This window comes from Bemisia tabaci, chromosome 5 (assembly GCF_918797505.1).
Source record: "Bemisia tabaci chromosome 5, PGI_BMITA_v3".
Lineage (NCBI taxonomy): Eukaryota > Metazoa > Arthropoda > Insecta > Hemiptera > Aleyrodidae > Bemisia > Bemisia tabaci.
In genome coordinates, this window is record NC_092797.1 from 54,741,236 (window position 1) to 54,767,721 (window position 26,486).

Sequence of the window (26,486 nt, forward strand, 5' to 3'; positions counted from 1 at the left end):
AAAGGGAGGAGGTGGGAAAGGAACCTGGGGGCCGGAGGGGCCTGAAGCCGGGGTTGGGGGAGGCCGTCATCGTAACGGGATCGTCGTACCGGGATCATCGTACCGGGATCATCGTACCGGGATCGTCGAATTTTTTTTTTTTTTTTTCTGTTTCAGGTGCAGCTGCTGTTCCCGCAACCGAAGGTAAGATACCGTTTAATTTCTCCTCATTTGTAAATAAGGGTTATAATCGTTAAGCAGGTTTAGCGGGCACTACTTCCGTCTTCCGAGCAGAGCTGCTTTTTAGCAGAATCAAAAATGGCATGGAGCAGAGGAAGCATGGAGCTGCGTCAGCATTGGTAAGTACTTTATTCCCCCCCCCCCCCCCGTGGATTAGGGCTCATGGCGATACCACGTTAAAAAAAGCGCGCCTAAAGCTCTACCTCCAGGAGCAGTACCGTATCATTTACCTAATCGGACTATCCTAAGGTGGTGTGGAAACGAGCTTTTCAAAAATTGTTTCCCCGTTCCTTTTACGATTTGTGCTTTATACTGCCGTGCTGAGGAAAAACGCCGTATGAATATTCGAGAGGTGCCAAATGTCCTCCGATAAAACGTTTGGTAAAGAAAAAAGTTATGAATATTTTTCCTTGACATTTTCAGGAACTTTAGGTGAAATTGCGAGCAAAATTATCTGAAAATTTGGGAGACAAATATTTAAACATTTTCCCTAAAATTCGTGATATCGCGGTGGAAATTTGGCAACGCCTGAGGGTTTACACGGCGTTCTTCCTTAGCACGGCAGTATAGCTTCTGGCTGACGTCAAAACCTGAGAATCTTTTTATTGAACCATATGAAACTGAAATTTTCAGGTGAGAGCAACACGAAGCTGAAGAAGTGTGAATTTTCTTTTTTACACGGAGAGCAGAAATTAAATACCTGGTAACTGCCATCAGGTGCCTATAATGGGGCATCAGTTTCTAATAGACCAAATTTAGAGAAAATTTCCTGATGGAAATCCAATGAAAACGGGACACTTTACGCTGAGGAGCAACATGCATATTTTAGCAATAACCTGATGACGCTCGCCAGGTTTTGAATTTCTACCCGTCATGTATGATAGGCCAAGGTGATGTCATAAGTCTGTGTGGTATACTGCCGTGCAAAAGAAGAACGCCATATGAACATCCGAGAGTTGCCAAATTTCCTTCGATATAAGGTTTATTTTTGAGGAAAGTTATGAACATTTTTCTTTGAGATTTTCTGGAGCTTTAGGTTAAATTGGGAACAAAATTATTTGAAAAATTGGAAGAATAATATTCATACTTCTACTAGGAAATTCTTGTTTTATCAAAGGAAATGTGGCAACGCTTGAAGGTTCATACGGCGTTTCTCTGTAGCACGGCAGTGTAGGGTCTACGGTTTGTAATCATTGTGTTACACAGCACCGCACCGTTCCGAGTCTATCACAAGGAGACTTTAACGCAGGAGTAGAAAAGTAGAAAAGTACGATGCCCATTGATGGTAAGCCAAGGTGACGTTTAAATGCTGCAGCACGAAGTTTACTTTTACAGTGGATGGAAAGTTATTTTTCTTGAATTTCTACATTATTTCATCTATTAATTATGACTTGACAAAAAAATTAGTCTAGATGCGTGAAATCACAAACTTTTAATTGCTTTATATTTTTATCCTTTTTAATTGTAGTTTCCTTCTCACATCTCGTCTCTTTCTCAACCTATACAGGGTGTCCCAAAAGTCCCTTCCACCCCCTCTAAAATTTTGCCTAATTAATATTTTGAAACGAAACTTTGGGGATGTTCATCGATCAATGTTAGCTACTTTTGGAGCCCCCCAAAATTTTCGGGCCCCCCGTGGGGAGGGGCTGCGGACCCCAACTTTTTTTTCTCAAATAGCAACCCCTATCTTGTGATACCTCATTCGAAAGAACATAAAAAACTAAGAATTTTGGCGCAAACCGCAAATCAATATCTTAATTTTTGACCGAGTTATGATAGGTCAAAGGTCAAATTCGACCTATTTTCAAAAAATCATAACTCCGGTTCAAATTATCGTATTGAAAAAAATAAAACGGGAAAATTTACCAAATTGTAAGCACTTTTAAGTAAAAATCACAGAAATTACTTCAAACTAATTTTAAGGGGGGTTTCGGACCCCAAAATACGTCAATTCAAAGGTCATTCAATTTTCCAGAAAAATAAGCCAATTTCCCCCAGATTTGCCTCCGTATTATCTCAGTAAGGTCAAAATTAGTTCAACATTACGTTGGCAAGTCCCCAAATTTCGGGAAAAGTTAAAAAAAAAAATTTAAACGGTCAAATTTGATCACCTTAAATTTCGTTTTTTTTAACTTTTCGCCAACGTAATGTTGAACTAATTTTGACCTTACTGAGATAATACGGAGGCAAATCTGGGGGAAATTGGCTTATTTTTCTAGAAAATTGAATGACCTTTGAATTGACGTATTTTGGGGTCCGAAACCCCCCTTAAAATTAGTTTGAAGTAATTTCTGTGATTTTTACTTAAAAGTGCTTACAATTTGGTAAATTTTCCCGTTTTATTTTTTTCAATACGATAATTTGAACCGGAGTTATGATTTTTTGAAAATAGGTCTAATTTGACCTTTGACCTTTCATAACTCGGTCAAAAATTAAGATATTGATTTGCGGTTTGCGCCAAAATTCTTAGTTTTTTATGTTCTTTCGAATGAGGTATCAGAAGATAGGGGTTGCTATTTGAAAAAAAAAAGTTGGGGTCCGCAGCCCCCCCCACGGGGGGGCCCGAAAATTTTGGGGGGCTCCAAAAGTAGCTAACATTGATCGATGAACATCCCCAAAGTTTCGTTTCAAAATATTAATTAGGCAAAATTTTAGAGGGGGTGGAAGGGACTTTTGGGACACCCTGTATACATAATTGGACTACATTTTGCAATTTGGAACTATAAATTCCAGCCTGGTTTAAAAACAACCTGTGTGCCATTAGTTTCCCTATGCACATAAGTGTTTTTCCAGAAGACCCAGAATTTATAGTTCCAAATTGCAAAATGCAGTCCAATTTTGGTTTTTTATTACTGTGTTTTATACGGAACTACAGACAACTGGATTCTTGGTCGCCAGGAGCAACAATTTGGCAACCCCTGATTCCCTCCATTTAAACCTATGCTAAAAAATCGATTCTTGTCGGAGCACATGGCCCCCCAAAGAATCGATACATTTCCATAGGTTTAAATGGAGGAAAGACGATGTTGCCAATTTGCTGGATCCGCCAATGTGGCCTGGAAAAAAGTACGGAACTACATTTCAACGTAGCGAAACGCCTGCTCCCAGATTGTATTTATCAAGTTTTTAACTGAAAATGTGGCAGAGTTTTCATCTGATTACATGTGAAATCAGCATGATTCGGGCAGCTCTTCTGCCGTGCTTTAGGAAAAACGCCGTATGAACCTTAAGGCGTTGCCAAATTTCATTTGAAAAAAACACTAGTTGTTAATATGTTTCTTCCAATTTCGCAGATAATTTTGTTTGCAGTTTGATCTAAAACTTCTGAAAATTTTAAGAAAAAATATTCATAACTCTCCTCAAAAATGAACATTTTATCGAAGGAAATTTGGCAACTCTCGAATGTTCACACGGCGTTCTTCCTTAGTACGGCAGTATTCTGCCGTGCTATGGAAAAACGCCGTATAAACATTCGAGCTTCTCGCCGAAGTTTCAATGTCTATTTTAAAGGAGAATTATGAATATTTTTCTTTTAAATTTTCGGATAATTTAGATCTGATTGCGAATATACTTCTCTGAATAATTGGTGGAAGATAATCACAGATTTCTTTTCATAATTTTTTCAGAGGAAATTTAGCAACGTCTGAAGACTCATGCGGTGTTCTTCCTCTAGGTGTGGTAGTATTGCACAGTTGTATTCCTACATACATCGGTAAAAATTGTAGTTACATTTTTCAATCGTGAAACGACGTATTTTGTACAAGTATTAAAGCTTTGAGAATAGGTTGATTTGTCCTACTTCTCTCGTTGCCTTTGAAAAATGGTCGACCCAACAAATTCCCATAACATCAAAGCAACAAAAAAAATCCGCTATCCATTTTCATGTAAAAACTTGAATTGCCCTATCAAATTTGACGATAGCTGATAAGGCGTTGGTTCCTTGCTGCTTGACGCAGTCTATATGACAGAGTAATACAAGTGCGGCATGTTTTGACAGAGAGGATAATCATTTCGCCTTCAATTTGAGGTGATGCAAAAGCAGTTGCCTTTGCGGCTTGGTCTCCGATGCAGGCGTTCTACCTACGCGATCTAACTTCAAATGAGAGCTAACCGACATGTGGGCCTGGACCGTCCGTAAAATGCGTAACGTTTCAGGAAGGAGGGAGATCGGAGGGTCATTTAGTTTCCAAAAATAAAATTAGATTTTGATATCAGAGCGATATAAGAGGGCTACATTACTGAATTTCTGTTGTTTTTTTTAAGATTTACTAGGGGACTACGTCCCCTGACTGCTTCGCGGTTCAATCTCCCGAGGCGCTTTGCGCTTAAGCTGCCGTGGTAAGGAAGAACGCCGTATGAACCTTCAGGCGTTGCCAAAACACGACTTCCCCGATTAACTTATGAGTATTTTCCTTCCAATTTTTCGGATAATTTTTTTCGCGATTTTACCCAAAGCTCCTGAAAATTTCAAGGAGAAATATTCATAACTTCACTGAAAATAATAACATGCTATTTTAGCACCTATATTGTCAAAAATGTGTCTGGTAATCCCAAGATACTGCCTTTACTGCCCCCGCGGTCAACTTTACATCCTGTGAATGCAAATTCAACCGCGTGAGCAATCAAGGCAGCATCTTAAGATCACCAGACACATTTTTAACATCCTAGGTGCTAAAACAGCATACAATTTTTTTCAGTGTTTCTTTGATTACAAGCATTTTATCGAAGGAAATTTGGCAGCTCCCGAATGTTCTTTCGGCGTTCTTCCTTAGCACGGAAGTAAGGCGCAACGCATTACGTGTTACTCTTATGGCTCTATATCATCATAGAATAAGATATTTGAGTGAATTCATCGGCTCATGCGAATTGACGCACCTGGCAAACTCGGGGAAGCTGGGCACATCGAGCGGGAAGCTCTGGGAGTCGGTGGCGTGCCAATGGAGGACGTTCAGCTTGCTCATGGCCATGGCGTCCAGGGTCCTCAGGATCATGTCCACAGGGATGAAGTGCCGCGCGGTGTCCAGCATGAGTCCGCGGTGCCCATACACCGGTTTGTCCGAGATCTTCGCCACGGAAACGATGACCAGGTAGTTGTAAGCGTCCGACGAGTAGCCGGATATCAACTGGTTCAGCGTCTCCATCCCGTGCCGCGCCCCGTAGATCGTCCTCCCGACTATGTGCACGTCCACCTTGCTACCTAGGGAATAGTCCACCGTGGATTCATTCAAGTTTAAATTAGCAATGAGTGAACTCCATGTATCAAGAAGGGCGCAGTCTAGAATATCTATATGGGGAGATACGGTCAATGGAGAATTTGCATGCAAGTGTTTCATTGCTTCATCTGAAAGTGCTGAAAGAGCTGATTTCACAGTATTTTTTATAATTTTGTTCTAATATGGGAAATAGTTAAAGTGAGAGAATGCACCGCTTAGTGACGTCATCTGGCGGCATTTCCCATTTAAACACACGTATTTTGGCAGATTAAATCATTTTGTCATATCTTCTCCAATAATTGTTCAATTATTGAACCAAGGGTAACCTCGTGTTCATTTCTCTCAGTAATTTCCGCTTAAACACAAAATTTATCAAACTTCAGACATCTGCAAATTCTCTATTCGGTAATTTAGAGGGGGGGAGCGTTCATAATGTAAGTAAGTCACTTTTCCAGCATTTTTGATCTCCCTCCCCTTGTAACGCTTTTGTGGCTAGGTTCGTACCCATCAGCACGTGCAAACAAAAAAGAGAATGCTCTACTCGACCCCCCCCCTCTCTTAGAGCGTTACGTAATTTATGGACGGTCCCTAGGACATGGAGCTTTTAGAGCCTAAAAGGGTAGCCAACCTATTAGCTTTAGGCCTTATGCGCTTTAGAACTCAATGACTTTACCTTGAGTCTCAACATGGAGGGAGTAGGATTCGTCGGTCTGCCAGTGAAGTGCAGTATCAGACGAATTTGTGGTAATTCTAACCGTGACGTCATTGTCGAATTCATTCGAGCAGTTGGCGCCACATTGCTCAAGCCAGGCGGACACGAAGCTCTGAGCTGTGAATGCTAGGAACTCTTGTGCGATTGAGCTTCGCTTTCCTGGAACCCGACGGCCAGCCACGTCCGCCAAATTGAAGATCACCCTCCCGGGGTGAAACGGAATGACCCGGTCGCTGAAATCAGAATGCTTCTTGAGAATTCCTTGTTGAAATAGATAGACAAAGCGAGAGGCAACGAGGCGCACAGTGGATCGAGTCAATCAAGGAGGTTGGACATGAAATGTTTGACTAAAACTGCAAATTTTGATGTTTATTTCGTCACATTACAAACTGTAAAGAACGTACTCAGAAGAAAATTTAACGACAAGACCAATAGAACTGCTTGTAGGACCTTAAAATTTTGCATAAACGGAGTTATAAGCTTTTAAAGTTTCCAAATTTTGTCCGACCTCCCTTATTGACTCAATCAACTGTGCGGCGTTTTTCTTTACCACGGCAGTATAGGCAAAGGGGGTAGGAAATAATGCGTATATGGCAATGAAAGTATGGCATATATGGCAATAAAAGCGTAGGCAATAATGCATAACTTTAGGATCTCATGGGTTGCCGATGGTTAGTCACCCTTTCCTCCTTTGTTCACCGCAGTCTCCCGCTTCCACCAGTAGAATCGCTTCCTTTGTCTTCTTTGTCTATAGATTTTGTCGATTAATTTAAAAAATCAGCCCGCATACAGAAGAATAGTCTAATTTAGTGCGAATCCAGACTTTAATTCAGTCATGAACTCAGAGCGCGTATCGCTGTCGAGGTAACGGGGGTCAAAGCGCCTTCAATTTTTGGCACCCGCAACACGGCCGTCCTCAGAGTACGAATAATTGTATCCAAGCGCCTTATGAACACCTCGTCTCATCTCTGTCGGAATAAGGACTAACGGATGGTCCGGTTCAGCGTTTTCGATTTAAAGTAATAAATGCAATGACATTTTTTAATCTCTATTTATTATCGTCTTTAGGAATGGGACCTTACTTCACGAAAGTTCAAAATTGAGAATCAAGAGACCATAGAAATCTAAAAGCAAAATGGAGTGTTCTAAAAATATTTTTGGGCCAAAACATGTTAAACAACTTGAAAACAAACGAGAATTGTGGCAGTTTGAAGTTTTCCGTTCAAAAAACGCTGTTTTTATTTATTTTAAATACAATACCTGAACAAAGCCCAAAACAGAGCTTTTTTGACGGAGATACTATTTAAATATTAATTTGCCGTTCACAAAGTTTAATATAACCTCATAATATGATACCACATCATAACTGGGCTAAAGTCTGAAAGTAATTACGATGGGAAGTAAAATTTCAAATTGAAACTTTTTTTGGGATCCCTCAGATGTTTGATCGACTTAGGGCCCAAAAAAACCCTTAAAGACATTTTTTATTATGCCCAAAAGTTGTCTCTTTTCATTTTGGTGGCATTTGGAGTGAAATCCCCAACTAATTTACCTCTGCGGGCTCCGACCCCCCCCCTTTATTTTTTTTAAAAAAAAGAATAACTTTTAGGAATTGATTCAGACTCTTGCCACTAATAATGCATCGTACCTGATGGAAAACAATCACAATAAAATAGAAAACCAATGCTAGAGAACAACCAAAATGTCTGAGACTTTTCGGGGTGGTTTCAACCCCTTTTTTGCTCAGAAAACAAAAAAATTTATTAAAATTATTAAAAACCTATGTCCCTCAGACCCCCATTCGTGATAATAAAAAGGAACTCTTGGGTTTTCCCGGAAATATTTTTCTCACCTAAGAGAGGTGGGTCCAGTTGGTCGGGGCCACAGTGCCCCGTACTGACCGCAAGTAAGTCTGCACACCTCCAGCGTCTGACCCATGTCTTGGATGACACCATGTGATGATCCATCTTCGCTTCGCACACATTTACCCTCCACGCACCGCCATGACCATCGCCACCTTCAACAAATTGATCAGTAGCGAAATTTTGCCTGAATCGCATTGAACTGTTTTGTCGATGAAACTAGGTATTTTAGGGGCCTTAACCCAATGGTAACCTGGAAAAATTACGGTTGCAAGTAGCATTGATTGCCACTTCTATTCAAAGTTACTGCCTAAAGAGTCCCTAGAGAGCAATGGCCATATTCTGTGTAAAAGCACTCATGAGTGTAGCGCGCGAATTATTTTCAGGTGAACACGGTCGATATAGCGCCTTCAATTTTGGCACCCGCAACATGGACGTCCATTAAGTACTAATAGCTACATCCAAGCGCCTCAAAAAACGGTTCTGACGAAAGTTTTTCTACGGTGCTATTACTTTGGGTTGAAATCAACTTATAGGTGTTTTAAACGAGATAAAAGCTAAAATTTTCCCCCAAAATTTGGCAATGACTACTATTTTTGGCAAGACAAAGTGGCTGAGCAACATCCTCACAAAATAAACTCGAGCAGCTACATGTGCAAACACACTTTTTGGCAAATACCTTTAAAAGAGTAAAAGGTTAGGATTAAAATAAACATGTTACGATTGAAAATAAAAATTAATATTGAAATGAGAAGCCTCTAGAATTAGAAAAATTCATGAATAGTTCATTTTTTTTATCTTTAAAATTAGGGAAACTTGAAATTAAGCTTTATCGTGTGTACGTGTACAGAAATGATAATCTGACACTTACCCATCAGTTATTTTCAAGACTGCAGACAAGAAAATTGGTATCAAGATGACGTTAGAGAGTCGCCATACTGCCATGACGGAGCCAGGCGGTCAGCTCGACCCTGAAACAAGATGAAAAAGCAAATAAGATTTTCAAGTTACTCAGAAGTTACCAATAACTCATAAAGATACATGTACTGTTAATTTTTTTCATTTTGAAAGTCCTTAATGCTTAGGTGCTGACTTTTTTGAAATTTCTCAGAATGAATAATCATTAGTGAGTATACACATGTGTCATGGGATGGGTCATTTATCCCACACGACATGATCCTTCGTAATCCGATTACTTCTTAAATCACTGATGTTTCAACTAGTTGTTCATTGAAGAATCAAATAAGAGGATACCACGGGCAGCAATCAGAGTTGAGCTATAGTCGATGTCGTAAGTCGAAGTCACGAGAGTTACAAACAAATGCACGGAGAAAAGAGACTAGTGGCCGCAACCAGGAAAAGGGCTATGTTTACCAACCCGCCTATTTCGTTTCCGTCATAGCTCAACTCCTGTTTGATCCGAACAAAGCGGGTTGGTAAGTACGGCTAACGGTGTCACGGGCGGGCGGGTTGCCTCCTCCGACTACGCGGGTTGGTAAATCTTGCCAAGGATTAAGGGTTTACTCATTACTCGTATTGTTATGTAAGAATATACGCCTGGTAGGCTTTATTGAATGCCTGGTTTACAGAATGAATCGAGATTGTTCCAGCTCCAATCTGGCGGCACACAAAAACCGGGGCATGTAACAGAAGGTGTTGGAAAAGAGCCCCTTTTCCCCCGAATAAAATGATTAAGCACGATGAAACTCGCCGAAACCGTGAAAAATGAAAAAGATTAATCTCTCGGAGGCTAATCCAGTGTAATTTGGCGACAGAATTTTTTCACCTCTGTCGGGGTTCGATCCTACAACCTTCCTAACACTAGCCGAGAATCCTAACCATTAAGCTAAACCGAGCGATAATTACCGCGACGAAAAATCGGCATATAACTTCGATTTTAACGAAAAACTAGAATTTCTGCAACCAACTAAGATTTTTACGCGACAATGTACAATATATTATGAGATACATACCAATTTACTTGCAATTTTTTCGTAAGGCCTAAATTTCATATAATTTTGTTATTTATTAGGTACTTTCTTTAAATTTATTTTTATTTTACCTAATTAATTACTTTTTTTACTTAATACTTTACTGCTTGCTATTTTTAATTCATCTAGCTCAATTACGCAGGTACTTTATTTTCTTTGTTATTTAATTAAATCTTTAAGAACCCAATGGATAGAGCCTGATCGATTTCTGAACTAACACTTGACTTTCACTAGTTTTCACTGGAAAAGTAAACAGCTGACTGCCGGCTCCAAAGACATGCTCTCGTCATTACATATTACCAATATTAGCTAATCCACACGCCAAATATATAGACGTCAGAATTAATATCTCGAATTTGATTCTCCCACCACACTTTTTAGAAATGCAACCTATTTCATAGTACGCATTACCTTCAAATAAGTGTATGTTGAAAGTTCCAGATTGGTCGTAAAATACAACTTAGTGCTGTCTTTGTCTACCAGATTTCAAGGTAAGCAAACCTGACGTGGTGGACAATGCAACTATTCTGGGTTGGTAAATCTGAGAGCGAAGGAGTTGGGTTTCTGTGACTAGTCGGTATGTCAAGTGGTATCACGGTCCCAGTTAGGAGCACTAGATCATCATTTACCAACTCGTGTTAGCATAGGCCGCTAACTCAGTGAGTGATAGTTTCTAATTTTTCTGTTGCGTGAAACTAAATCCTGTTTTACCACCACGAATAGTCACAGCCACTAATCTTTTTTCTCCGTGTGAGAATAAGTTATGCAGTTTAAATCAACCCGCAGGCGAAGCTACTGAATTGGTACTCGGTGCATCAATGCCTAGCTGAATAGATGCATGTGTTACTATTGGAAACAATGAATCTATCTTTTAGCGTTGAGTATTTTTCATCCTCAAAATGATCAAGTTGGTTCATTTTGATGATAAAACCAGAAAAACACACGCATTTAATTGAGATTGCATGAGTTTTAAAATGTCTCTTAAGACATTGCCGATTTTTCCTAGATAAATCTTTTTGGAGGCTTAGGAATATATTTTACTTCCATTTTTTAGAGAGTTTTGTTGGCAATTTAATCTGGAGTATCTGAAATTTTAAGAAAAAATATTTTTAACAGTTCTCAAAAATAAACATTTTATCCTAGGGGAAGTAGGCAACATTTACATGTTCACACAGCGCATTTTCCCCAAGCATGGCAGCTAGGCCTTGTAGACAAAGCCAAGAGTGCAATTTTTGTCAAATGAGACGAAAAAGTCAGGACCAGATCTTCCATCCAGCGAGAAAAAGGTTCAGTCCACAAATACTAAGAATTGAGTAATATCGAGAACATATCATATGTATATAGTATTGCTCTACACACATTTTCGAGAGAAAACCGCCGAGAAAATTCCGACGAAACCGAAGCCATGCGTTGATCTGAGGTTTTTAGTTAAATAAATCGTAGTTTCGAGAAAAAGTCATTTTAAAAGTCTAATCTGTTATGTTCGGGACAAGACAGTGCTGGATCAATGCAACTCTAAGTTTTACCAAAACATAATGAATTGACCCACTCGTAACTTATTCTTAAAACGCCAGGGAGGGTTTCACACAATGGCGCGTAACGAATGATTGATTTTCGATATTTCCAGATTTGAAGCTATGATAAAGAATAGATGATTAAAATGTTCGTTGCGAACAATCTGTTTATCGATCCTTTTCCATAGGTTTAAATGGCAGATTAATCGATACATTACAAAACACATACCACGCGCGCCACTGGTTTCACGTCAACATCCCGAAATCTACTTTTTCGACCTACCTCGAAAAAAAGTAGCTTCATCCTCTGACATTATTCCTGGGACTGGAGCCTCTGTTCCTATGTATTTGAACGGTCACAATTTTTTTATGAATATTGCTGTCAGTAGGTTTCTACATATAAAAACTCGTTACGAGGGACGAATTAGTAAGCGAGGTAATTTTTGTGAAAAATATTGCAATTTGGGTTTACTTGGCATCGGCACATGTATACGATCTTACAGTCGTCGTTTTCTATTATTGCGAAGCAACAGAGAAAATATTACGGCTAAAATTATACTTATAAAGGCATGCACTAAAGATTCGAAACCTGTTCGGGCTGCTCCCGTTTAAACGAACAATGAACCGATGAGTTGCCATGAACCCTAGGACAGAAAATTCAACCGTATGAAGAGATTAATTGGTAGTCCGAAGGCCACCTTCTATTGAGTGGTCATTTCAAACGGTGATTGAGGAGGAATTCACGCTTAACCATAACTTGAGCATCAGGAGTATCAGTGACATGTTTGAGCCTCGTATCATACGAGGCATACAGAGATGAGGCAACACCATTGTAAAGTTTTCGAAAGAATAACCAAATTTGCCGTGCTCACGGTAAAATCGCAGGGTCTGTAGATTGCAATTTAATACGCTCCATTGGCACAAAAATGATCTGATTTGCTCGCATCCTATACTATTCAGGACACACCACAGAAACTTTCGTCTGAATTTCAATATACGATTTTTTTACTCAATTCGACAAATATAGCTCTCTTAAAAATGTTACTTTCGTCGCACCTCTGACGTAAGGACCTATCTCTATTTCCACATAAACCCCGGAAATTATAGAGCTATACAAAGCGCACGGCTCACCTGAAAATTAAGATACGCCCTTATGCCACATAAAGCGGCAGCTTCGGCTAGTTTTCCCTCCCGTGGACGATCACAAAATTCTTCACTGGAAAAAAAAACACATTGAATCTAGAGTCCAGACTCTTGAAAACATTGCCAAGAAAAAATACTCTTGATTCAATCGGATTTTTGCTTGAATCAAAACGAAATCCGCTTAAATTAAGAGGCTTGGTTCTTGATTTAAGGTAGATTCTGCTTGAATCAAGAGTACTTTTTCTTGTAGATGTTTTGAAGAGTCTGGACTCTAGATCCAATGTGTTTTTTTCCCAGTGTTTGCTAAAAACGATCATGTTGGTGCAGTATGGCGACTCTTGAAAGTTGGCAGCACTGTTTTCCCTCCATTTAACTGTGTGTGAAACAATCGATTCTTGGTGAGGTAGCTTGCATCACCTAAAATCGATATTTTCTGCGGATTTAATTGGTAGAAAAACGGTGCTGCCGACTTGCAAAATCGCCACTGTGTTAGTGACTGGAATTCGTACCATGGTTTTTGCACCATTTTGGGTGAAACATAATATCATGTTGGCACCAACATGGTATGAACATAGTTTTAACATGGTGCCAAATTTATTTTTCTCAGGATTGTTCCATATTGGTTGCATGTTGGTCAAGGTTGGGCAATGCCCTGTTATTCTGTTAACGGTTGGTCATCATTTAACACTGACTCTAATGAATGCGGGATGCATCCTCATGGCTCCTGAGGACTTCATCGAGATGTATTTGCATTATTAATTTGAACAAATGACAATAGGAGGAAACTGAATTGAGGTGCCACTTTGGCAACAATGCCCATTTTATGCAGATTAGGTGTCGCGTCCACTCATGTTTTATGAGTGCGGGTGTACGCCCTGCGTAACAAATGAACCTTATAGCTTCACTGTACAATAACAACAAACTGATGTCTGTCTCTATAAACAAAACGCTCAATGCCACAATGATGCTGGGTATATGTGCATGTTGCGCACAATTGTTGGGATAGGTGTTTTATCATTCCTTCAGATTAGGGCTGGTGGACTAATTGTAGGTCTAAGAATATTCTATCTTTGAATATTATTGACTGTCAAAACTCATACTTAGATTAACTAAACAGTATACTTTCAAATCGAGAGAATGGACACTGGGTTCAACAAAGATCCTTAAGAAAAGAGAAATGGCGGCGACTTTAGGTGAAAAGGGGTTGTTACCAAAATATTTCGTTATCAACCTTCTGCATGCACCTGATACCAACCTTGCCATAGAGATTAAGGCGGAAATTTGAATGTCATGCACAAGACTGGTTTCAAAACAGAGTGAATGCGCCTAACATGATAATTGGAGTATAGTTCGCGATGAATATTCAGTGAATAAAACATCTTTTTTGACGTTTTGAATAATTATGCATTCCGAGTTCGCCATTTTTCTTTTATCCGAAGAGCTTTATGGAGCCGAAGATGGCTAAACAATCAGGAATAGACCCTCCAGTGACCACTTCAATAAACTACAATTACACGGTAAAATAATTATTTGTACTGCATCAGAGTGCTGTGCATGTTGCCTATCTGTCGATTGAAGGGGCACTTCCAACTGAAATTCATTGCGAAAAAATTGAAATAAGTGCAATTTTTCATTGTATTGCAAATGTTTTTTCTCTCTAATGGCTATGGAACCAATCTCATCATGGTGATAGTTTGGTGTGAACCAAATTATGTAAAACAAATTATACGGTAAATAATTGCAATTTTATGCCATTTTTTCGCAACTGTATTCAAATATTTGCATCGCACCATGCCCCCAGGGCAAACAGTTATTCTAAATCTCCTCTTAAAGGCTAAAACTTGAAAAACTATGCAAGAGATTTGGGATGCACCTACAATAAGTATCAGGAATGAGGACGAGTTGACCCTATGACGGGACATTTATCTATGCGGACACGAAATCCAGCATTGGTTCAGACTACGCGCTGCGGGCGGGACCTTGCTCCAGTGCTGACCATTGACTTGACACGGAAACCCGAATGCGTCGATTCATTCGCCCGCGGCTCAATTTTCCCAACCAAAGCGTGAAGGTCTTGAACCTAGTTTTTCACTCTCCACTCTTTCCATGTGCACCGGGAAGTGGGCGAGAAAATTAAAGCACAAAGGTGTCATATTCAGAGAGGTTTGGATGAACGACATGAATTCTTTTAATTTCCACGTATTTTTTGCGAATCTGTTTATGACGTCCTGCGGGCTGATTGTTGGAATTGATAGACAAAGAAGATATTGGAAGTTTGGAGCGATCCTGTTGGTTGAAATGGATGGCTCATACAAACTAAAGCAAAAAATGATGGATCAACTATAGCGTATTTCGTGGGTTGCCGTTAGTTACTTCATTACTCTCCTCCAATGTCCACCCTGGTGAAAATTGGCGATAGGAGCTGTGTTTCAAAATACCATAGGAGTTCTTATAGCCGACTGAAGAAGGCGATAGATAATCATATAGCTGGCTGTAAAAAGTGGGAAAAATCATACGGCCGGGCTACACGAAGCGATAAAAAATTAAACAACCGGGGTATAGTTCCTGTCGCCGGGCTTTACACTTTATCGCCTGGCTGTTGCTTTTTCGCCATCGGCTATAAAAGGCTATAAGAAATTGTGCAGAAATTCGTGTACTTTGTAAATCCTTAAGTTTGTACGGAATCACCATAATATTTACAAAACGCACATTATATTTTCCTTTACTACATATTTGTTTTCATCAATTAAAATGAGAATAATCCATACAGAGTGTGCAAACATTTCAAAGTCATGAGTTGAAAAACGCTGGCTCCACTAGATTAAATATCGGAGCCTAACACAAAGCAGAGCGGCGGCGCACTGGCGCCTACAAACCTAACAGGGATACTTCACGCATTGCGCAATGCGTGAAGTATCCCTGTTAGGTTTGTAGGCGCCAATGCGAGTTTCGCGCTGGCTGCCCGCCCGCCGCGCCGCGTCGTAGCGTACCGCGGCGCTTGAAGCAACTATTTCACACCAGAGGTATCGCACAGTATCGTACGGAATTGAAGGCGCTCCAACATATTAGGAATGGCACGCATCCTTCAAAAGTACGGAGCTTTTCTCGCAAAATAAATCAATATACTACGGCCCGAAAAGAGAGCGGTAGTCTAAAAACTCACTAAGTCCTAGCATCCGTAATTAGTAACGTTTAGCATACACTTTATCGTCAGGCTGTTGCTTAATCGCCATCGGCTAAAAAAGGCTATAAGAAATAATTGTGTTGCCGGGTATGGAAGCTATTGGAAATCTTACAGACGGCTGTAGGTCTATGGTATTTTGGAACACAGATTCTACTGCCAATTTTTACCAGGGCATCGCAACCACCCGCTTCTACCAGTAGGATTCCTCCATATATTTTGTGTCTTTTTTGTCTATAGCTTTGTCTGTAAATTTCAACGATCAGCCCGCTGGATGCAATAAACTCAACCCAACTCGACCATTATTCTACATCATGAATTTTTTTTATCTTTTGGGGATGTATTCAGGAGGCCAAGAAACGCCCAGAAACAGTGATTCTCGATTTGGACATTTTTCATCCCAAGCCTAAGACTTCACGCGTTGCAAAATGTTTTAATTTGGTTTAGATATTAGGTTGCGGGTAAATTACTCTATAAACTCCCCTTTGTGCCCCTCTTTAAGTATAACATCTAGTAGGGTAGTATAATACTGCCGCATCAATATGTAGACCATCTGAGACGCCTCCCGGCCTTCCGAAGATTTAAATAATGATTCCGATAAAAATTAACAAATTGCGAATTTTGTGAAATTTATTCGAGCCTTTTAAAATTTCACTCTCCATCTCTGAATGTGGACAGCACGCTTCTGGCAGTTGGACGTACTTCCATCAAACAGAACTATGAGTGGGTGGGAAATATGGGGTGTGCTCGTTATTTCTCGGGCGGTAGGAAAATGGTAATTATAAAGCGCCAGTGACGTCAGCCGCAACGAAGCCGCCGCGGTTGCGCTTGATCTGGTTTAACTCATGAGCCCTGTTCACAACGCTCTTGTCTCATGCCTATGGCTCAAGAGTCCTGCATTTAGTTTGCACATAGTATCGTTTGGTGAATTTTAAATCCCGATTTCACCAAAAGGAGGCACGGGCACGCACACTTTTACGATGTTCCTTATCCAGCTCACCATGAGCACACCCTATCTTCCCCACCCGCACATAGTTCTTGGTAGAAATACGTCCAGTTAAATCATGTGGCACCCTGTTGTATACGAAAAGGAAAGATCCGGATATGTTGGCGCCCGGTGGTAAATAAACGTTTAAGCCAAGGCGCCGATCCGCATTATTGTTGGGAGGTGACGCAACGCAAAGCATAATCGATTGATATTCAGAGGAATCAATCAACTTGGATAACTCACGGTGTAACGGCGGCGCTTCATATGCCGCACGCTTAACGCGTCCGTAATCCGTAAGGATTACAAAACTGGATGGCGACGGCACGCGTTCCGGCGCGGCGCGGCGATCCTATCCGAGCGCGAGGTAAATCTTCCATGTGCAATTGCTCGACCGGCATAATTGGGCTTCGTGCGATAATCGATTGTTGATGTTGTCGAGTGGTCACGGAAACGAGTAACGACTCGCCGAGTTCAAAGACACCGCACCCACACCCACAACCGCTGATAAACGGAGCTCGCGCATGCAGCCCAGGCGGAGATGCGAAATTCAATTTCACGCAATGAAGTTTGATTTTGCTGTGGAAGGTAAACGAAGTGATTTAGAAGTGAAGGAGCTGAGTATGCAACCCCGCGGTCAGAGCCGGAAAAATAATGAGCTTTAAAGTTGAACTATTATTTTTTTTCTTTTTTTCCCCAATTAAATCGAGTATAAATCAAAATAGGACCTCTGTAATCCGAGCTGCTTCGGAAGCAGGAGGCGGCTTCATTTTAAGTGCACCTTTCAAAAAAGGGTACCTAAAAATTTTCTATTTTTCTCACGAAAATTTTTTTTTTGAAGAATGGAGGGTCGTAGAAAAAAAGAAGGGTGGTTTTCGAATTCATCGTCTCACAGTACGTAAGAGATGTCCAGTGAAGCACATCAGAATAGGTTTAAATCCAATTTGCAAAGAAAAACAGGTGTATGATCGCCTTGAATGCTTAAGAACGCCCATTTTTCTGCGAAAAATTAGACTTCTCGGAAAATTGAGGGGTGGTTGGCAAAAATAAAGGTGAATTCAAGAGCCCAAAGTAAATTCAAATGACCCTTTCAAAGTTGTAGCAAATTTTGGTCAATTTTCTCCTCCGTGAAATTGTGAAATCTGCTCATAAAGAAAATCAGGTTTGGCATATCACGAAGGATACAATAACTAAGCGCAATCTTCGTTAGCGGGAAATCGGGGGCTTTAGATGAAGGCTCTTTACAGAAAAGACAGGTTGGTCGATAATAAGTGTCCCAGGTTCCCGTGAATTTTGCAACACCATAAATTGAATCGCAACGAAGCGGTAAACCACACTGCTGAAAATCCAATTGGACTGGAGAAACTCGCGAAGTAGCGAACGTCCTGTTGACGGTTTCGATTTCTTTCGGTTTCTCGTCTGGTTATTGATATTCCCGCTTTACCGTCAACCTAATTTAACGATCAGGATCGAACTTCTGAAAGTTCACAAAAAAAATGGACCCTATCGCAAGTAGCAGTGATCACGATAAGTTGCGATATGATCGGAGAATGTATCGCGATTTTATCGGTGTCGATTTATTGCACTATCATCGGAAAAAAATTGCGGTAAATTGCAATTTTATCTCATAAATTTGCAAAAAAAATTGCAATTTTATCAACGGCAATTTATGGCAATATCATCAAAAAAAATGTGTTAAATTAAGATGAATTTCGATTTTATTGAACGCAATTTAATAGAGATGAAATTGCGACGAGATTGAGGATAATCGCTCAGATGTTGATGATCCTCGGTACTTCATCGCCCAAAAATCGTTAAAATATTGCAACTTAATTTTAAAATATCGCGATTTGTCCGTTGGAAAATGCTACCAGGGGAACTGCAATTTGCTCTTCGCTCGAAATTAGTTTTCTGAATATTTGAATTCTAAAATATGTTGCTCTTGCTACTGCCGCACAGAAGACTTTTTTGGAAGCTTAACTGCCTGCATTACTTAAAGGACTCGAGAAGAATTTACCGTGGGTCCGCGCACTGGAAGGATCTTTTGACCTCCGCCCCACTAACGATCCGTCCTGGGTTCTTTCATCATGCCTCAAAATCATTAGGAAGAATAGGAGTAAAAACGGGATGAGTGTCAAACGACTCTGAGCCCTGATTAAAACATTAGTCCCTTGAAATTTTACGCAAGAGATTATACCTACCATCACTCATACCAACCGAGGCTCGGAGATCCAGCGGGTCCCGGAGATGAGACAGTCACGTGACCAAACTTCAGATGAGGAAAATTCAACACCATATTCAGAAGGTCGTAAACGCCTTGGATGTTCCATTGCGTTTACGTTCTTTTGTATCGTGCGCCGGTCGATACTACGGGCTACGTTTACGGTCATTTGTATGGGACGCAGTGTGTCCTCAAAGGAAGATCGAGACCCTCTACCGGTTGATCTTCCTCCCACCTCACGATTCCTTCTGGCAAAAGGGCATAAGTCGTGAGCCGTGGAACGCACGGCTGTAATGGACGACAGGGCTCATTTCATGTGTAGTTACGTTATTTTGACCGCGAAGTGTCGGATCATCGTAGAGTATCGTGGTTGCCACATCAAAATAAAAGTGGACAGTGGCGAGGCGTGATGATCGATTGTCAATATTTCCCCGTTTGTAACTATCGTAAAGAATCGATGATTAAAGTGCTCGTTTGCAAACACCCTGTTTATCGATCCTTTTCTATAGGTTGAAATGACAGAACAATCGACACATCGGAAAGCACGCTGCGCCACTGAATATGGATCGATGCTTAAATGGTAACTTGATGATCCATTAGGCCGATACGCTGCTTCAGTGATCATTCTCGCGAATTGGCAACCCTGTTTTTCCTGCCTTTGAATGTGTGTAAAATACAATCGAATCTAATTGAGGACCTAGATTCAATATTCTTAAATCATTTAAATTTCAGAAAAAACAGTAAAGAAAACCTGGCATTTGAATACAAAGTCATTGGATGCAATTATCAGTGATCCATGCTGGTAGCTTAGAAATCCTGGGAGTTGTCCTGATAGATCCATGGACACCACTACTTCCGACATAAAATAGGTACACTTAGGATCAGTAGCGTGGCGTGAATTGCGATATATCGATTGTTATGCAATTTAAACCCATGAAAAAAGATCGATTATCAGGGCGTTCGCAGCGAACACCTTAGTAATCGATTCTTTATCATAGCTTCTAATGGCGAGATATCGATAATCGATCATTCACGCCACGCCACTGCTTAGGAGTGACTTGTTGTCTATAGCTTCTTGTTTAAAAAAATAAAACATTATATGCTTCCGTCGCATGCATAAAATTCTCATAAAATACACTAATAAGAGGTAATTCTAATGGGCCTGTTGCATGCAAGAGATACAGCGCGCGAATAGACTTTTTAGAGGTTAAATGATACGAAAATTACGATGGTCACATTAAAAAAGTCTGAAATACACTCCTTACTGCGCAATTTGCGTTGTTAGGAACGCGCTGTTTCAAATTTCTCGCGTCTGGGGGCAGTTTTCTAACGGAAACAATTAACGGCAACTCGCGGCTATTTCCGGTCAACTAAAACTGACAACATAACCTAAAAATCGGAGCTCGTGATATCGTGAAAGGAAATGTAGAAGGATTGCGTTGGATATTTAAAAGTTGATCGATTTGGTTACCGCATAAAGCGTATATGGACCACTATAAGAGATCACGTTGGGTTTGTAAACAAACTGAAGGAAAAAATAACAACAACAACAACGACTCGGCATCTTCCGGAAATCTTCGAGCCCGCCGTTTGCTCGTTTCGGTGATTAGAAAACTGCCCCAGACGCGGGAAATTTGAAACAGCGCGTTCCTAACAACGCAATTGCGCAGTAAGGAGTGTATTTCAGACTTTTTTAATGTGACCATCGTAATTTTCGTATCATTTAACCTCTAAAAAGTCTATTCGCGCGGCTGTATCTCTTGCATGCAACAGGCCCATTAGGCAACAAGAAATGAGGGGCTTGGAGGACAAGGCACATAAGTGCAGTTTTAGTTATTCCGAGAAACACGTGTTTGAAGTTTCGAAATTACATAAATCCTAATGGCGGAAAGAAAGTTCAAACTAACTTTTTGATGCTCAGAAATTGGAATCATGGAGCGAATTTGTCATAGAAAATGCATTAAGACTAGTTTTTACTCGAAATCATCAATATTTCTATTTTTTTCAAAACCTGCACTTACGCCCCTTTTCCTCCAAGCCCCTCAAATGTAGTTCGGTTGATTCAGGATGAACTTATCTCAGTAGAGAAATAATATGTGCCAGTGGCTGAGAATTTGTGGAAGCCGCCCCATTTTAGATAGTGCTTTCTGCGTTTAACAAAAAAATTGCGGTAAATGTCTTCTGCACATTTTGGAAAATTTGCAATAGGTATAGAGCGTCCGTACAGCTCCTTAGTTCCGTGACGAACTGTCTCACTTGGTTCATCCACTTACAAACCCTCACAAAAGTCTTGAAAAGATGGTCAGACGCGTCTAAAATTAATTATTTTTCTAAAATTTCATTGTCATTTTTTAACGTTTGACAAAGAAGATAACTATCAAAAAATGATTTTTCGCTGCAGCTTTGAACCAAACCCGATATAACAGCCGTTTCTCTCTCCTTTCAAAACTTATTTTACGAGGCATTCATGCTAATTATCAGTGGTGAGGCGTGAATAATCGAGTATCGATATTTTCCCATTTAAAGCTATGGTAAAGAATCGATTATTAGGGTGTTCGTTACGAACACCATGTTTATCGATCTTTTTCTAAAGGTTTAAATGGCAGATCAATCGATATATCGCGAAACCCGCCATGCCACTGCTAATTATGCGTTCACAATGCAAGAATCCGCGTTCGACATTCTTTTTTTTCTTTAAACGAACAAGTTCATTGACAGTGTGGGCGAGTGTACGCGGGTGAATTTTGTCCTTCGGCGGCAAAAATGCAAAACCTCGTATCTCCATTGCATTGTTTCAAAATCTCCGCTCCTGTTTAATTTTTGGAAGAGAAAGAGGCATTTCGACGGTGTAAGTCGGCAATCACATAACTCGTTTGCGGTGTCTGAAAATCTCCGCTTCTATATTATTTTTTTAAGAGAGAACAAATTCACATCATTCTTTGAAATTTATGCAGAATTTTCTTCGCACAGAGAAGAAAAATCACGGCAGTTTTAAAGAGTTGCCGTTGAGTAGTTTTCCGTTCAAAAAATAAAGTATGACAGGAAGTCTCTGCGACGTCGCAAACCGAGTTATGTGATTGCCGACTTACACCGACGATTTATGTTTTGATATTTTTATAGAATATTCAGCTGACCGAAAATAAAAATCGATGAAGTATTCGAGAAATTCCGTTGACTATAGTTTTCCAAAGAAAAACTAACGTATGACAGGAAGTTTGCAACGTCGCAAACAAAGATACGGGGTTTTGTACTTTGGTCACCGCTTTGATACTTCCAATTGAGGCTGATTTTGTGACCTTTGAAAGGTTCGACAATCAGTCGACTATCCCTCAGGACTTCGCTGTGTCCAAACTCCAAAGGCCCAATGTTTCAAGGTTCAAGGTTTCAAGGTCCTAGGTGATACTGCATGAATACAAATCTCGGTTTGGGTGTCTCAAAATGTTGAAAATGTCCTCCTTTATTCTTCTTCGAGGAAACATAGTGACTAGTGAAACACGTTGGTGCGAAATTTTCAGAGAATATTCTTGAATAGGCGAATAAAAATCACGCGACATTTTGCCTTTCATTGTGGGGCATGTCGTTGTGAAAGTTTTGGGGAATAACATTGAATAGGCAATGAAAATTCACGCAAAATTTTACAATGATGATCAGTTGTACCCTTTTAAAAAATGTTCACTTAAGATATCTGCAAAAACGCGAACAAATAAATGAAGAAATGAACAGGAAAAAATATGTGTAAACTGTAAGGTATCACTTCTAGGAAAGAAATCAGCGAAACGCCTTCAATCTATCAGATATGCTACGAAATATACTCGAAACATCGATAGTTATCTACGTCTCAGGCATAATGCATTGCTTGTCTCCTCGCGTCGTCCACACTGCCTACTTCGCTGAATATTACGTTGAATTCCGATCACCTCCTGTATACAATCCTGACAATTTTAATCCTCATTTTGTGCTCAACTAAATCTAATTAAATTAATACAGAAATTCTGTTAACTTTTTGTTAAGTAAAATGTTAAGTTCCCATATTTCCTCAAGAATTACTCGAATGCTTTCCAAAGTGCAAATAACATACGTGCACTAGGAAGGTTAACGTAAAAGGATGATAGAATTTTCCGGCAATTATATGTGTCTAAAACCTTCAATTTTTCCCACACAGCAGCTTTCTCTGATTACTTCGTTTCTATACCTAAATTTTGACCATAAAAACTTCATTGATTTTTGACAGAAAACTTACCCACAGCTAGTGGTAGATTTTTCGCCCACTTTCCTCCACCAAATAATGCGATACACATTTTCCACGCCATTATGTAAGTGCATGAAAAATCCTCTGCACTTCACATCATATCAACCGACCAGCACCCTACGAAACACTTAAATCACGGAAAACAAAAATAAGAAACTTTGCCATATTTCCATCCGGATGGAGATGAAACTTAACAGATAAGTAATAGTTTTGTGACATTGTTCAACATTATGTCTTGTCATCAATAAAGCTACCACTTCGACCAATGATACTTCAAACCGCAAAAAATTGGAGCTTCGTTTCCGGGAAATATACTGTCGGGCGATTTACTGCGTTAATTAATGACATTAATTTCAGACGACGAAAAAAATTTCGCGAAAAATTGACATACGATGGAGGAATAGACTACACTGACAGTGCGAACGGACTGCCGTGCAACATTCATGACGAGAGAACAAGTTTTCACTCTTGAGCATTCATTTCATAACTCAACATCAGGAAGTATGAGATGCTTGATTGCTGACTCTTTGCGATTCAGCTATGTATTGTTTAGCCGGAGTCTTGGTGATTTTGCCGACGTGCGTTTAAGTTCAGTATAAAACTGATTCTCTCATCGCAGGAAGGAAAAAGCTCATCAGAGCACTGATGAGCCTCTTATAATGGGAATGTCAGTTTTAAAGTGAAATTTAAGGCACGTTGGAAAAATCACCAAGACTCTGGCTGACATACACGTGCGACTGCGATCGGTTCTTAGTAGGCAGTGTTCTCTGTAATCACACGATCTCACCCGAGGTAGATACACAAGTTGCTCGCAGTTTTTCTCCTGTTTTTAAATGCATTGTCATGTTACTCAGTAAAGAGAAATATAAGCGCACCTAGCTCATGCAAAACGTACCCGCCAATTTTTTAAAATGAAACCAAGGCTTTCTGGTAATGTAGCCATTTTCCGGTAACTTTAGCAACTTTATTAACCTCGAATTTCCCTGACTTTACACTTTAAACTTTATTTTCCTCGAAGAAAAGAGTTGTTGAATTCACAGAAAACAGAAGGAAATTCCCAGGAATCCCCAGTTGCCGCTTTGGCACTCGACATATATCTTTACCGTGCTCTTTTAACTGCAGTTTTAATTGCAGTTTTTGAAGGAAAAAAAACAGATATTAATGATCTCAACTACTTAAAACAGGTCTCAAAATATACTCTGTGAAAAATTTACTACTGAAGTCAAACTCTTAAGCATCAAAAATTAAGTTCGAACCTATCTTCCGCCAAACGGCTGTGTGTAATTTTGAAAAACTTTAAAGACACCCATACTTTTCGAAATACCAAACACTGCACTTATGCGCCTCGTTCTCCAAGCCTCTTGATTCGTCGATTCCTTTATAGAAAAACGTAACTTCATTTCAATGTTGCCAAATTTCTCCTCGCAAATTTCATTTTTACCAGAAAAATCTGAAACATTTCTAACGGAAAAATATTGGAAACAATTTTTGCAAGAATACTACCACCGAGAACACTCTTACACGGTACACACACTGGACAAAAAAGCTCGTGGATTCTGAGTCTAGACTCTAAAAAAATTTGACGAGAATACATATTATTGATTCAATCGGATTTTGTCTTGAATCAATAGAAAAACGTTTAAATCAAGAGTACGTTTTCTTGTTACATGTTTTCAGAGTCTGGACTTTTCCCAGTGCAATCTTGACAGCATCTTAAAAACACTGCTAAAAAAACACTCTGAAAAAATTCGACGAGAATACATATCATTGTTTCAATCGGATTTTGTCTTGAATCAATAGAAAAACGTTTAAATCAAGAGTATTTTTTCTTGTTAAATGTTTTCAGAGTCTGGACTTTTTCTAGTGCATTCTTGACAGTATGTTAAAAACACTGCTAAATCCTCGTGAATTTTTCCATGGGATCTCGTTTTTAAATTGCTGAGTTGAACGTACCTATTTAGTCAAGGAGGGCGGCGGTGCTGTTGTTGTTGTTTTTGCGGTCGGCGCGGCGGCACTTTTCCGGGGCGTAAACGAAGGCGGGAGCGGCAGCGGGCCGGAGAGCGTTGCACTTGGACTTGGGCCAGGCCCGGGTCGTTGGGAACCGGCTCGGGAACTGGGACCGGACTGGCGGAGCGCGAGGGAGCAGCTCAGGGCGCGGGTCTCCCGACGTCGATGTGGATGTCTATGACTATGGAGCATGGTCGCCGGGGGAAAGTGACTAATTGCGCGCACGCCGCCTTCTACCCAGAGACGCCGGTTGCGGTGACATGCCGGCCGCACTTGAATCATCTACCCTTCTCGCCGGAGTCGCAAGAGTGCGTGAGGAGTTGAGCACTGAGCAACCCATTACACTTCGCCAAGCTCCAGGGTCCAGGTAGAGTCCCTTTATACTGAGAGTCAAGACAACACCCCTCATGGAGTCACAAACGGGAATAAAGATTACAGAAATTGAACGTTTTTCGTAATCTTTGATCGGCCCATTCTCAAACTCCTTTCTCCGTTCCTTCTCTCATTCCGTTTGTTCCTTGCCGAACCCGTAATTCCCTGGTCCATTCCAGATTATAATCTTTGCAATCGCTGAAAATGTAATCTTTATTCCCGTTTGTGACACTGCGAAGGCCTAAAATACGGGAACCAATCAGAAATGGATTCACATTGTCTTGACTCTCAGTGTAAAGGGACTCTAGGTCCAGGTACCTTGTGGGCGGCCGAGTGGAGTTCCTGTAAGTACCGCCGTGTTATGCCGGTATCAGACGCTGAATTTGACAGCTGAATATGGAAGCCAACAGTCATCGCTCAACGGCTGAAATTTCGCAAATTCAAATTATTTTCATCCAGATTTGTTATCAAATCTATTCGAATAGTTCAGTCACATCCGACATCGGATGGTCGCTGAGCCTCGCTGCTGAATCAAAATTCAGGCATTGGCCCGATGACTTCCACATTCACGCCACATTCGGCTCCCATATTCAGCGTGTGATTTCGGCATTAAGGAAGAAATATAAGATATTTCATTTTATAACTCAGGCAACACAAGGAATCAATCAGCTGATCTTATGACAACAACACCTGCTCCTCCTATCAAGTCAGTCGCGGTTTATGGCTGAGGATGAGAGCAAAGACCTCGAAACGGGTTCAATTTTAAAAAATAAAAATTGCAAGCGAGCCCCATACATTATTAATTTCTTACTCACGG

The 26,486-nt window shown here is 40.3% G+C and overlaps 1 protein-coding gene across 2 annotated transcripts in view; it reads right to left on the reverse strand.

Annotated features, from left to right (window-relative positions):
* Positions 1 to 25,657, reverse strand: part of LOC109039878 (chitooligosaccharidolytic beta-N-acetylglucosaminidase) — a 36,204-nt gene extending 10,547 nt beyond the window's left edge. Inside the window, exons 1-6 of one of the 2 annotated variants that reach the window (XM_019055586.2) lie at positions 25,244 to 25,657; positions 23,282 to 23,417; positions 8,878 to 8,977; positions 7,997 to 8,161; positions 6,106 to 6,377; positions 5,095 to 5,416 (exon numbers count right to left, since the gene is read on the reverse strand). In XM_019055586.2, the coding sequence (XP_018911131.2) occupies positions 5,095 to 5,416; positions 6,106 to 6,377; positions 7,997 to 8,161; positions 8,878 to 8,951 (833 nt within the window). In that variant the 5' untranslated portion in view covers positions 8,952 to 8,977; positions 23,282 to 23,417; positions 25,244 to 25,657. The remainder of the gene's footprint in view (positions 1 to 5,094; positions 5,417 to 6,105; positions 6,378 to 7,996; positions 8,162 to 8,877; positions 8,978 to 23,281; positions 23,418 to 25,243) is intronic. The other variant, XM_019055584.2, reaches the window with a different exon arrangement.
* Positions 25,658 to 26,486: the final 829 nt, after the last annotated feature.